The sequence below is a fragment of the Aquarana catesbeiana genome, linkage group LG01, assembly GCF_042186555.1.
Source record: "Aquarana catesbeiana isolate 2022-GZ linkage group LG01, ASM4218655v1, whole genome shotgun sequence".
In the NCBI taxonomy this organism is placed as follows: domain Eukaryota; kingdom Metazoa; phylum Chordata; class Amphibia; order Anura; family Ranidae; genus Aquarana; species Aquarana catesbeiana.
The window spans coordinates 236208457-236221791 of record NC_133324.1 but is presented as its reverse complement, the minus strand read 5'-3'; the positions used below and the strand labels follow the sequence as shown (position 1 = coordinate 236221791).

At 40.9% G+C, this 13335-nt stretch overlaps 1 protein-coding gene across 1 annotated transcript in view; it reads right to left on the bottom strand.

Annotated features, from left to right (window-relative positions):
• NAA25 (N-alpha-acetyltransferase 25, NatB auxiliary subunit) overlaps positions 1-13335 on the bottom strand; it is a 102832-nt gene that overhangs the window by 40794 nt on the left and 48703 nt on the right. The window contains exons 9-12 of the mRNA XM_073626004.1: positions 12657-12746; positions 8755-8924; positions 8151-8263; positions 2261-2468 (exon numbers count right to left, since the gene is read on the bottom strand). Of these exons, the coding sequence (XP_073482105.1) occupies positions 2261-2468; positions 8151-8263; positions 8755-8924; positions 12657-12746 (581 nt within the window). The remainder of the gene's footprint in view (positions 1-2260; positions 2469-8150; positions 8264-8754; positions 8925-12656; positions 12747-13335) is intronic.

Below are 13335 nucleotides of genomic sequence, written 5' to 3'. Positions count from 1 at the left end.
CATCAAAACGTAGGTATTTTTGTCTAATTTGGGGCAATGTGCTCAGTTTTGTGATACTTTTGGCTGGTTGAGCTTCCAAATGACAAGAGTTCTACACTCTTTCTTCCATTGACTGTCCGGTATAAAATTCTTCACATTTCCCAGCGAAACGCACAGCCAACTTCTTTTTTAAATCACTGACATGCCCACATTTTTAAGTTTATCAACATAAATTTTATACGTTCACAAAGGCTCTAACGGTGAAGTCGCTGTTTCCATAGCATGTACATTGTGGATTTATTAAGGCTCGTTTGAAGGGTTCTCTCACACTGTCTCTCACTCATTAGGCGTGGGGATTAATGATCAAAAAGCTTTTCAAAAAATTTTTAAATATTTCACATCTTTCATACATTAGTGATGGTGTTAAACTTTTTTTAATGAAATTCATGTCTATTTTAAAACAATTCCTACTTTTCCAACTATTCTCACTTAAACCTTTTCTTACGGATTTAAGCTATTCATCCAGTTAGCTTTAGCAATTCAGCATTCCCACTCATTTTCTCCAGGAAATGAATTTTCTAGTTGTATGAATAGTCAACGTTCATATGACAACAGAAGCAGGACAAACAAACAGTTGACGCGTTTCACAGCATCACCATTGCTTAGTCATAGCTCAGCCATGCATTCAGAAGACGATATTGCCACCTTCTGAATGCCTGTTTTTCTATGACAGCCAAATTGTTTTTTAGAACAGGAATAACGTACCGCAACTGCAAGCCAAATGCTAGGCTCCCGATTGCAGCACGGTGCCACTGACTTCACGGAGTCACACTCGACGGTGGTACAACCCGCTGAACATGACAGGAGGAGATCATGCTTGCCACTTTTGCGAAGCAAAGCGCTTTCCGCTGCGTTTGCACCCGCAAAGGTAAACTGTCCCTATAGATGCCAGTGCCTAAAGAAGTTTTTCATAATTTTATAGTTTAAGATTTATTTTTAAAATCTTGTTTTATTTAACCACTTCAAGTCCGGAAGGTTTACCCCCTTTCATGACCAGGCCATTTTTTGCGATACGGCACTGCGTTACTTTAACTGACAATTGTCTGGTTGTGCAACACTGCACCTAAACAAAATTTATTGTATTTTTCCCCCCCCCACAAATAGAGCTGTGTTTGTTTTTATTTTCTGCGCTATAAACAAAAAAAAAAAACAAACAAAAAACATTACTTACGTTCTGCTATAAAACATATAAAATAATAATAAAAAAAAAAAAAACTCCTTCATCAAAGGCCGATATGTGTTCTGCTACATATTTTTGGTAAAAAAAAAAATCCCAATAAGCGTATATTGATTGGTTTGCACAAAAGTTATAGTGTCTACAAGCTATATATTTTTATTCATTTATTTTTACTAGTAATGGCGGCGAACAGCGACTGCAATATTGCTGCGGACAGTCGGGACACTGACACTTGACAATTTTTGGGGACCAGTGACACCAATAGTGATCCATGATAAAAAAAATATGCAGTCACTGTACTGACACTGGCAGGGAAGGGGTTAACATCTGCTTACCAGAGACACAGGATCCATGTGTTCTGTAGTGACAAAACAGCAATCTGCCTTGTTCGCCGTTCTGCCTGTGTACTGAAGCATCTGCGGGTGCCAGTAGACATCAAGTCTGTTGTACCCGATAATCAGCTTCCACTGGGTCTAATAGCAGGAGCGGGCTGGCAGAGGCACGCGTCCCCCAAACCCAAAAGTGCAGGATCATGTACTAGGTACATGGATCCTGCGCAGGAAAGCGGCCTTGCTGTTGTAAATCTACAGTATACGGTCGGCAAGCGGTTAAATACCTTTTTCAGTTTTTAATAACTTGCACCCAACAGAGCAACATTACTGGCAATCAAATAAACCAATTGAATGTCTTAATTCAACTGTAGGTAGGTCTTAAGGCGTCACGTATTTGCTCATTCGATATACAATACATGCACCTGACCGATTTCATCTCAATGCAAAGATTAAAGATTCAGAGCTGGCACTGAAATGTGTGTCATTTGGCATGTGCAAAACAACCCTTTGGTATACACAGCTCTTGGACACAACATTCCATAGTCTTGATGTAATAAGAACACCCATTTAACACCACTGCAGACAGCCTGGCCTATTTTATTGACTCTTTAATAATTGGTTTTACATGAAAAAGGACACCAAACTTGATTTTCTAAAGCGACATGTTAAAACAAAATGAAAAATATATATACTAGCCACAGGACAAACTTACCAAACTGAAGTCCATGTCTGTATCTAAAGATGATTTCTCTAACTGCTTCCTGTTTCTGTGCTCTGTCCATCTTTTCATGGAGCCCCAGCAGTCTACTAAGCTGAATCACACATAGGTGTCTCTGCATGCCCTTGATATCCTCTGGCAATGCAAAGTCTCCCACGACAGGAGGAGTCAGAGGTAACGAGCCCAGCAGCCTGTTTATAAACTTCACACAGAAGAAAGCGTTAGCTAAAATGGACTGACAGGTACGGTTCATAGCGAAACATCTACTCACTACTACTTCTAATCCCTTTCTCTGCATTCACTGAAAGACACAGCCTAGCAAGAACCCTGGACATATGGCTATAGCACCACCTTTAGGACAAGACTAGGCAGAAGGAAAAAAACAAAACAAAACAAAAAAACCCCCAAGCACCGTCTATGGGCAGCCTTTACTAGTGGCCAAACCAAGTGCAGGACCAAGGGGATTTACAAGACAGCTGCCAGTTTCAACACAGAACACGCAGAAGTAGTGAAACCCACCAAAAAAAAAAAAAAAAGGTGACCTTTTAATAAAGAGTCATCAAAGAAATATCCCTTCTATTTTGAAAAAGAGGCTTCTGCAGGACTGACAGCAACAGGTTCAAGCCCCACGATGTCAATGGAGAATGCACCAGAGGAGCTACATGTCTAACCCCTTGGAAGAAAGGTATAAAAAAAAAGAGATGCATAGTTAGAGGACATTGAAAGAAAACCACAAGGGCTGAAACCTGGCCCCTAAATGGTACTTATAGCAAGCTTCTGATCAATGCCCCGCTGGAGGAAGGCCAGGATCCTAGCCACTGAAAAGATGCATGGATACACACCAGAAGATTTGCACCGGAAAATGTAAGGTACGACAATACATTTTTAAAGAAATCAATTTACGTGTCTTCAACATAGTAGGGATTTCAGACACTAACAACCCCCTGTCCCTCAGAACCTGCGGTCAAAGCCAGCAAAGCAGGGTGGAAGCTCGACCATTGGGACAGCAGGTCCTCTCACAGACCATGACGCTAGGGGGCATCGAGGACTAAGCGCATCTTGTTGGCATTCCTGGGTCCATGACACGAATATGAGGCCACTGGAAAGGATTCAGCCTCTATCCTTTGCAACAGTCTTGGAAGGAGTTTCAATGGTGGGAAGAGATAAGAGACTCAACCTGGCCATCTGTCACATCTGCCCAGAGATCCCTTGCCCTCGCCACAAATTTAGCACCTCCCTGTTAAGAGGAGGCTCCAGAAGATCCACATACAGGGTGCAGGCAAATTTGTTGGAAAACCTCTAGATGTAGGGCCCACGCTACTTGGTCTAGAATTTGATGGCAGAGGTAATCTACCTGCCTGTTTTACTACTTCTGAAATATAAAACTACAGAGAGCAGAAATTGGAACTCTGTTCACTTGAGTGTGAGATACCTATAGTGTCACGGACGAACTGCTCGTTCCGCCCTGGTGATTGACATAGGCCACCACCGTGGCCTTCTCTGACAAAACCTGATCACACGCAGCTCCAGCTGATAAGCAACAGATTCCTCCTTGGTCCAAAGGCCTTGGGCTGAGCTATCGATCCTCTTCCCCCACCCCAAATCAGACAGGCAGGCATCCGTTGTGACCACAGTCTAAAGAGGGGGTAAATCTTGCCACCAAGCAGAAACGGAGACTGAAGCCACCAGAAAAGGGGGGGACTTGACTGACTGTCCAATGGAGATTTTCAGAATTTCCTTCTGCAAAACTTGAGTATACAACTGTGCATACTAGAATGCCTCGTAGGTGGAAACCACAAGGCCCAAAACCAGCATGCAGAATCACAGGGGACCACCTGCGAGACAGCAACAACCGAACCAAGGCTCGCAGTTTCCGAAGCTTGTTCTAGTGGAATAAACACTCTTGGCTGTGTAAAGTCTATAATCAGACCCAGGTATTGTAACCGTGACTCAAACAAAAATTGACAGGTGCTGCTCAAGGCTCCACTGGGTCCTCTTATATAGTCTTGGAGTGCAGACAAAGAGAGCTTGTCCCAGCTCTAGTCCTCTAATACAAAAGAGAAAAGTCCTGGAAGGCACACATCTCTGCACAACGCTGTAAGGTGGTGTATGTCAGCCTGACCTCCAACCAGGCCACGCCCTCAATGTGTTTCACTCTGCCCACAGAGTTTAGTCATAGGGAACAGTGGGCGGAGTGAAACGAGTTGGGGTGTGGCTTGGTTGGAGCCCGGACTGAGGCTTTCATACACTTTACAGGGTTTTGCAGAGATGTGCAACTTCCAAAACTTTTTTTTTTCATTCTATTACAGGTATTCTAACCACTTTGTTGGGACCAGAGAGGACTTCTGCCGGCACAGAACTACAACCAAGACAGTTTTCAGAGCAAGGGGGCTCACATCCAGCGATGCATCACACACGCACCTGAGGCTCTAGATCAAACTGTTCCTTCCCAAGCCCTGATGCAGAAGTTTTGACCATTCCATGAGTGTTTGGTTAACAAGGGCTGTGTGCAGAACTGGGTGAAGGGCCAGACAGCCAACGGTATATGTGGAAGGCATGACAGCGTCCGCCTTCCTGTTGGCCTGGTCCTTGAATGATGGCAATTTTTCCACCTCAATCATAATAGTCTTGTTTCGCATGAAGACTGGTGGACCCACAACTGGGAGAGAAGTCCACTTTTTGAGAAGAGCCTCCTCAAAGAAATTTGGAAATGAAAACCGTTTACACAAATCTGTCAAAATGAAAAGGATAGGGAAAAACTCCTGTGGCGCACAGTCTGTTACAGTGCCTTAAAAAGTATTCATACCCTTTGAAATTTTCCACATTTTGTCAAGTTACAACTAAAAACGTAAAAGTATTTTATTGGGATTTTATGTGATAGACCAATACAAAGTGGTGAATAATTGTGAAGTGGAAGGAAAATGATAAAATGGTTTTCAAATATTTTTTACAAATAAATATCTGAAAAATGTGGTGTGCATTTGTATTCAGCCCCCTTTACTCGGATACCCTCAACTAAAATCTAGTGGAACCAATTGACTTCAGAAGTCACCTAATTAGTAAATGGAGTCTACCTGTGTGTAATTTATTCTCAGTATAAATACAGTTGTTTTGTGAAGCCCTCAGAGGTTTGTTAGAGAACCTTAGTGAACAAACAGCATCACGAAGGCCAAGGAACACAACAGACAGGTCAGGGATAATGTTGTGGAGAAGTTTAAAACAGGCTTAGGTTATAAAAAAAAATATCTCAGGCTTTGAACATCTCACAGAGCACTGTTTAATCCATCATCTGAAAATGGAAAGAGTATGGCATGACTGTAAACCTACCAAGACATGGCTATCCACCTAAGCCAACAGGCCTGGCAAGGAGAGCATTAATCAGAGAAGCAGCCAAGAGGCCCACAGTAACCCTGGAGGAGCTGCAGAGATCCACAGCTCAAGTGGGAAAATCTGTTCACCAGACAACTATTAGTCGTGCACTCCACAAATCTGGTCTTTATGGAAAAGTGGCAAGAAGAAAGCCATTGTTGAAAGAAAGCCATAAGAAGTCCAGTTTGCAGATTGCAAGAAGCCATGTGGGGGACACAGCAAACATGTGGAAGAAGGTGCTCTGGTCAGATGAGACAAAAATTAAACTTTCTACTGTCCTGTCTATGCCACTACAACTCGATTTTTCCATGCATTGTTCAATCCATGCTTTTGACGTTTACTGAAATGTGAGTGATCTACCTTTTTTAAAATTAATTTTATCTATGGTTTTACACTATGTCGAGTCTTCTATCCTTTCTCTTTGGATCTATGTCCTAACGGAGTACTGATGAGAAGATTCCAGTTTTGACTCTGAAAGGCCCTATAGGTCATCTACACATATCATATCGGCTCCTGTGGTTGTTGGCAAATCTTCCTAACATCAAAAGGTCTATTGGAGGAGATTCCAGCGAATCGTCTATATCTAGGTGTTGAGACACCACTGCCTGTTTGACCCATTTGGTATAAGCTGGGGTCCATATGTTCCGGTAAGCCTCCTTAAATCATATTTTGGTGGCAGAAGTTTTTCACAGCAGTAATCCCTCTTTCTTGGGTGATTGATTATTACTATTGGCATCACAAAACTCTATGGACTCACTATTTTCATATATGAACTGTTTATGAGTTCTCTTATTATGTTATTACCCTTTTTTTTTTTTTTTTACATAATGATTCACCACTCATTATCACTATTTATATCTATAAGATTCAAGTTCAGCGCTGCACTGTTTATACTTCTTTCTTTTGCACAAGTTGTCCCTTGTAGTGCTGGCTGCTTTGTACTAGCTTTTATTTTCACAATTTGAACACTAAGCGCGGTTTAATACTACACTACTAATCTTAGAAGACAACCTGTTAGAGTCTGCAAAAGACTTGACTGGGGCAGAGGTTCACCTTCCAGCAGGACAACGACCCCAAACATACAGCCAGAGCTACAATGGAATGGTTTTATTCATGTGTTAGAATGGCCCAGTCAAAGTCCAGACCTAAAGCCAATTGAGAATCTGTGGCAAGACTAACATTGCTGTTCAGACACTTTCCATCCAATCTGACAGAGCTTAAGCTATTTTGCAAAGAAGAATGGGCAAAAAATTCACTCTTTAGATGTGCAAAGCTGGTAGAGACATACCCAAAAAGACTTGCAGCTGTAATTGCAGCGAAAGGTGGTTCTACAAAGTATTGACTCAGGGGGGCTGAATACAACTGAACGCCACATTTTTCACACATTTGTAAAAAATGTTGAAAACCATTTATCATTTTCCTTCCACTTCACAATTATGTGCCATTTTGTGTTGGTCTATCACATAAAATCCTAATAAAATACATTTACATTTTTGATTGTAACATGACAAAATGTGGAAAGTTTCAAAGGGGTATGAATATTTTTTCAAGGCACTGTAAGTGCCAAAAGAAAACGTCTCCACCTCTGAATTCCTTGGGGCAAGCCTCAATTTCAAGGGTCTCCTGCACAGAGAAGATCAAGGCAGACACCGGCTTTTTCTTGTGCTAAAGAAGTTGCAGAAGATTTGTTCTCAGCATCCAAGGGGGTCGGATCCAACTCCACAGGTTGTGTGGAAACCACAGCCACATCAACTTCTACCTCAGTCTTTCGAGGAAGAGGAGATGGGAAGTAAGCTTTTTTTGTTCACCTTATTTATGGCTGAGCGTCCCTTCCACCCAAGAGACAAGAATCTCCAGGACTCCCCCGAACCAGTACCGGGAAAAGAACAGAGGGAAGCTGATGTGTTCTGCAGTTGTTTCAAACACCTGGAGTAGAAAGACTTTTTTCGCTTTTGGAAGTGCTGCCCATACTTCAGACTCAGCCGCTCCTATCAGAATAGCGTAGGAACCTTGTCCTAGTCAGCCTCCCACATAGGGGGGTCTGTTAGCCAGAGCGGACAGTGTGTCAAGAGTCCAGACTGTTCTATCGTGCGTTTCCTGTGAAAAAACCCATGGGCCATGCTACTCCTTGATGGCATGTGGCTAGGGGTCTGCATGCACTTGCTGGCCAAGCTGGGGTGACTACTAGGATCTATACTATCTAGGCTGTTGATTAAGATTGAAAAATTAAAACAAAAAACTAAAAACCCTGCTAGAAACAAAGGGACTAAGAGTCCCAAGCAGGGAGCTAGGTTCTTACTCAGACACTAGACAAAAAAAAAAAAAATGAGCTGCCTAGTGTCCTACTCCTGAAGGTGGCGCCAAAAGCCCTATAGTCAAGATTCTTGCAGGCCGTGTCCCTCAATGAAATAAGAGACATGTATTTTCGCCTTGGGAGTATTCTTCGAATTTTCATTATTACTGTTATGTGCAATGATATACGAAACCACAAAAATGAAAAGAACATAAAACTTACATTTGAATGCTGGGCTGGACTGAAAAGATCCACAAAAACTTTAATATCGGTGAAGCAGCAAGGCTTGTCTCCAAACTTAATAAAGAATTGGAACATCAGATCTTCCGGGTCTCCTAAAACACCAAAATACTTCAGTCTCAGAGCTCTTCCATTATTAATTTTAAGCAGCAAAATCTCTTTTGTTTTAATATTGAAAAATATGCAAGGGCAATATGTAGTTATGGGGAATCTACTGCATTGCTCAACTTGTTGAGTATGCCTGATCCCATTTCAAAACCTTTGGGGTGTGACATTAGTAATTCTGGATACCACAGGGAAAGACCCAGTGCTGCTAAACGGTTTGCTGTATTGAAAAACGAACCCAGCCAACCCTCAGTTTTGTTCATGTAAAGAGATACAGGTAAAGCAAAGTAAATTTGGCAATGTTTCCCAACTTATTTTAAAAACACTGTATCCAAGGTAAAATTAAATAAGTGAGAAAAACGAAGACCAAAAGCTGTGCAAAAATATAGTTGAAGATATAGCTAATGAACATAAGGCAGCCACAATGTTTGGATTCACCATTTTTGCACACCACCACCCAATATATAGCCTGTTCACTTACCCAGATTGTAATCATCATTACAGCCTCTGCTTCTTAGACGTCTAATCAGTTCAAGCTTGGCTAGATATGGTCCTCGGAGCGGTCGTGGATTTTTAGAATCTTGCTCTATTTGATCTTCCACAAACCTGACCACCTGCTCTATGGTGTGATCCAAGTCTCCTTCCGCTGACCTGGGGAAACACTATTGCTTGATACCATTTTTTTTAACTTTATAGTCCAAACCTTTATATTTAGGTCCCAACTTAAAGTGGGACTAGACTCACCAAAAAGGCCTAATTTACTTTTACAATCCATAACTGCAAGGCTCATACATTTAAGTAGGAGGTAAAATACAAACTGACAAACAGTATGGAATCACCATTCTTGAAAAATGTTCATTCAATTGTTTAATGGTGTAGAAAAACAACGAATCACAGACATGCCTAAAAACTATTTTCATTTAATATTCCAACCTTCTGGTTTTAACACTTAAAATAAAAAAGAAAGAAAACTGTAGGCAACTGTTTTTGCAGATCAAGCAGAGGAGAAAAATGCAATCACTCAAATCTGAAGAAAATATTATGCTATCATGAAAGAGCACTACAGTACATCACTAGTACTTTGTTGCACCACCTCTGGCTTTTATAACAGCTTGAATTCTCTGAGGCATGGATTTAAACTAATCAGCATTTTTTTCATCAATCCGGCTCCAGCTTTCTCTTATTGCATTTGCCAAAACAGCTTTTCAGGTTGGAGCCTTGTCATAGACCATGTTCATTAATTTCCACCACAGATTTACAATTGGATTGTGGTCCAGACTATTTGCAGGCCATGCCATTGACATATGTCTTTCTTGAAGGAACGTTTTCACGGCTTTTGCCCTATGGTAAGATGCATTATCATCCTGAAAAATTATGTCAAACATACTTTCAATTGATGGAAGAAAAGTGTCCAAAATCTCAACATAAAAACTTGTATTTTTGAAAGATATAATGGACTGTCATCTCCCCCTACCTTTACCTGACATGCAACCCCATATCATCAATGATTGTGGAAACTTGCATGTTTCAGGCAGTCTTCATACATTTCATTGGAACGGCACCAAACAAAAGTTCCAGCATCATTACCTTGCCCAATGCAGATTCGTAATTCATCGCTGAATATCACTTTCATCCAGTCATCCACAGTTCATGTTGCTTTTCTTTAGCCCACTGTAACCTGTTTTTTTTCTGTTTAGAAGTGAATGATGGTTTCCGCCTGGCTTATCTCTATTACTGTAAATCCCATTTCCTTTAGTCGAGTGGTTCTCAACTCCTGTCCTCAGGACGCACTAAAAGGTCAGATTTTAAGTATTACCTTGGGGAGATGCAGACTAGAATACTTAAATCACTGAGCAGCAAATTATATCACCTGTGATGTATTTCAGTTATCTTGCAAACCTGGCCTGTTGGTGGGTCCTAAAGACAGGAGTTGAGAACCACTGCTTTAGGAGATGTCTTAGTTCGGTCACAGACATTGACTCCAGTTTGACCGTTCCTCATTTGTTATGTTGTGAAAGTTTTCAAGGCATATTGCTTTAAGCTTTCTATCTTGATGCTTTGATGTCTTCCTTGGTCTACCAGTACACTTCCCTTTAACCACTTGCCACCCAGGCCAATTCGGAAATTTCTCTTCTACATGTAAAAATCATCTTTTTTTGCATAGAACCCCCAAACATTATATATGTTTTTTTTGCAAAGACCCTAGAGAATAAAATGGCGGTTGTTGCAACTTTTTATCTCACACGGTATTTGCGCAGCAATTTTTCGAATGCCTTTTTTTGGGAAAAAAACAGTTTTGTGCTTTAAAAACAAAACAGTAACGTTAGCCCAATGTTTTTGCATATTGTGAAAGATGAAGTTACGCTGAGTAAATAGATACCCAACATGTCACGCTTCAAAACTGCACACGCTCGTGGAATGGCACCAAAGTTCGGTACTTAAAAATCCCCATAGGCGATGCTTGAAGTTTTTTTACTGGTTACATGTTTTCATATGTGGACGGAACTTGCGTGTGCGTTCACTTCTGCGTGCGAGCACACGGGGGAAGGGGTGCTTTAAAAACATTTTTTTTTTTTTTATTGTTAATTATACTTTTTTTTTTTTAGTTTTAACACTTTTTTGAAAAAAAAAATTTTTGATCACTTTTATTCCTATTACAAGGAATGTAAACATCCCTTGTAATAGGAATATGACATGACAGGTCCTCTTTACAGTGAGATATGGGGTCAATAAAACCCCACATCTCACCACTAGGCTGGGAAGCCTGAAATCAAAAAAGTAAATAAACCGATCACGGCTTGAATGCAGAGGCCGAGCGTGACGTCATAACATCGTGCCCGGCCTGCGACGATCATAGAGACTCCATGATCAACATCCGGGGCCGGCGGATCCTGTGTTCGACTCATAGATCGTAGCGGTGAGTCAGTAGAAGCACCGGAAGGCGGGGGGAGGGGACGTCCCCTCTCGCCTCCCGTAAGAATGATCAAGCGGCGGAACAGATGCTATGATCCTTCTTATGGTGTAGGGAATCGCCGGCTGAAAACAGCAATATCTGAATGATGTCTGTAGCTACAGGCATCATTCAGATATCCACGCTCAAAGTCCATCATGTCATATGACGGTGGGCGGGCGGCAACAGGTTAACAACCTTCCCATTTGATTTGTACTTGGTCCAGATTTTAGACACAGCTGACTGGGAACAACCAAAATCTTTTGCAACATTCTGTGATGTTTTACCTTCTTGAAGCTTTTTAAATCGACTCCTTTTTTCAAATAACATCTCTCGTGTTGGAGCCATGATTCATGTCAATCAGGTTGGTGCAACAGCTCGCCAAGGTGTGCAAGCACTCTTTTTTTAACTGCAGACTAATTAGCAGATGTAATCTGATGCAGATGTTTGTTTTAGAACTGCAAAGTACATGGTGATTCCATAATACCTTCCTCAGAATTGAGTGATTCCATTTTTTCCCCTCTGCTTGATCTTCAAAAACAGTTGCAACAGTTGACTACGGGTGTTTGTTTTTTGTTGTTTTTTTTAAGCGTTTTTTTAAAGCCAGAAGGTTAAAATGTTAAATGAAAATAGTTTTGAAGCATGTCTAATTAGCTTTTTTCTACAGAATTAAATAAACATTTTCCAAGGTTTCCAAACTTTTTTCAGGGGTTGTAATAAAACTCTGCTGCAGAAATGTGGGCTCTAGGCTCCCCCTAGTGGCAGGACCAATGTTTATGCATTGATCATATCAGCGATCCCAGAGGAAAAAAGTGAGCTAAACAGACTAAGCCTCCAACTTAAAGAAATGTTTTGTGAAAAATATGTAGGCTCCTCCTGAAAATACTAGCTGTCATATTTATACTTTTAATTCAATATTATGAGCCAATATCTTGGAACAAGTATAGGGGATTAGAAATGCTGACTTTTTTCTCTGGCTTGTTTAATCTGTGCTTGGCCTGCGTCGAAAGATGCAGAAGTGGTAATGCCAAAAGACAGTCAGGGAACTAGCATTTTCAGGTCAGCAACAGAAGCCTACATATTTGTCTCATGACAGGTAAACTTTAATGTATTTGCCTGATCATCAAGCTGTCAATAGCCTTTAGTCGAGACTAAAGCCTAGCTTTCCACATCCTATTATACTATATCAAACAGAAAATTGTTGTAGAAATAGCAGCCAATGTCAGCAATCTTGCTGTTTGCAGCAAATATTCAGATACTGCGGGCTTTGTGACATAATAGTCCAGATTCAGGGTACTGCAGCAAATACTTTTAACAGTTTAATACCCTTCCAACTACCCATTACAATTTTCAATGCCTAAATTTACCAACCTGATCTAAATCTTTGAGGTCAAGGAAGTATGCAGAAGTAAAGAACAAATGCAGAGACTTACATTGGGCTCTCTACTGGAGGAGTCCATGATCCATCAACAAGGTGCAGCACTGAGTCAAAGTAAGAAATATAGAACTGCCAGTCATCTGGACTACAAAAAAAAAATGACATATTTATTAAGCCAAGTAAACAAAATATTAACATTTATGCTGAAGAATTGAGAGAAGCACACGATAAACGTCCTAAAGTGGAAATCTTTATGCTGAACCTGCTACTCACTGTAAACCTTAAAAATTAAAAGCTCTGCATGAAATGAAACACATGACAGCTGTCACATTTATTTGGAAGAAAATCTTCGTGTGCCTTCTTTGAAACTGGTTCCACTTTGATACAAAGGTCTGAATTCCCCGGTCCAAGGACTGTCGTGAATAGACCTTGAAACACACTGAACATAGAAATGGCAGTGGCTCACCTCACTACGAAAATACCAGTTGCTTGGCAATTATGCTGATGCCCCAAGTCTTTGACCTGGAACAAGTATGCCGCACATCAGAACTCTTGATCCAAAATCACTGACCCAGAGCAAGTATGCTAAGTGTTGAATATGTTACATCTGCATGTGCCAGGGAGCCAAAACAACAAAAAGTAATGCAAAGGAATATTCAACACTTATCCATGTACAACGTAACCCTAAGCTTTTGTCTACAGCAGGTAACATTGGTGGCCTAGGTGTTGTAAAT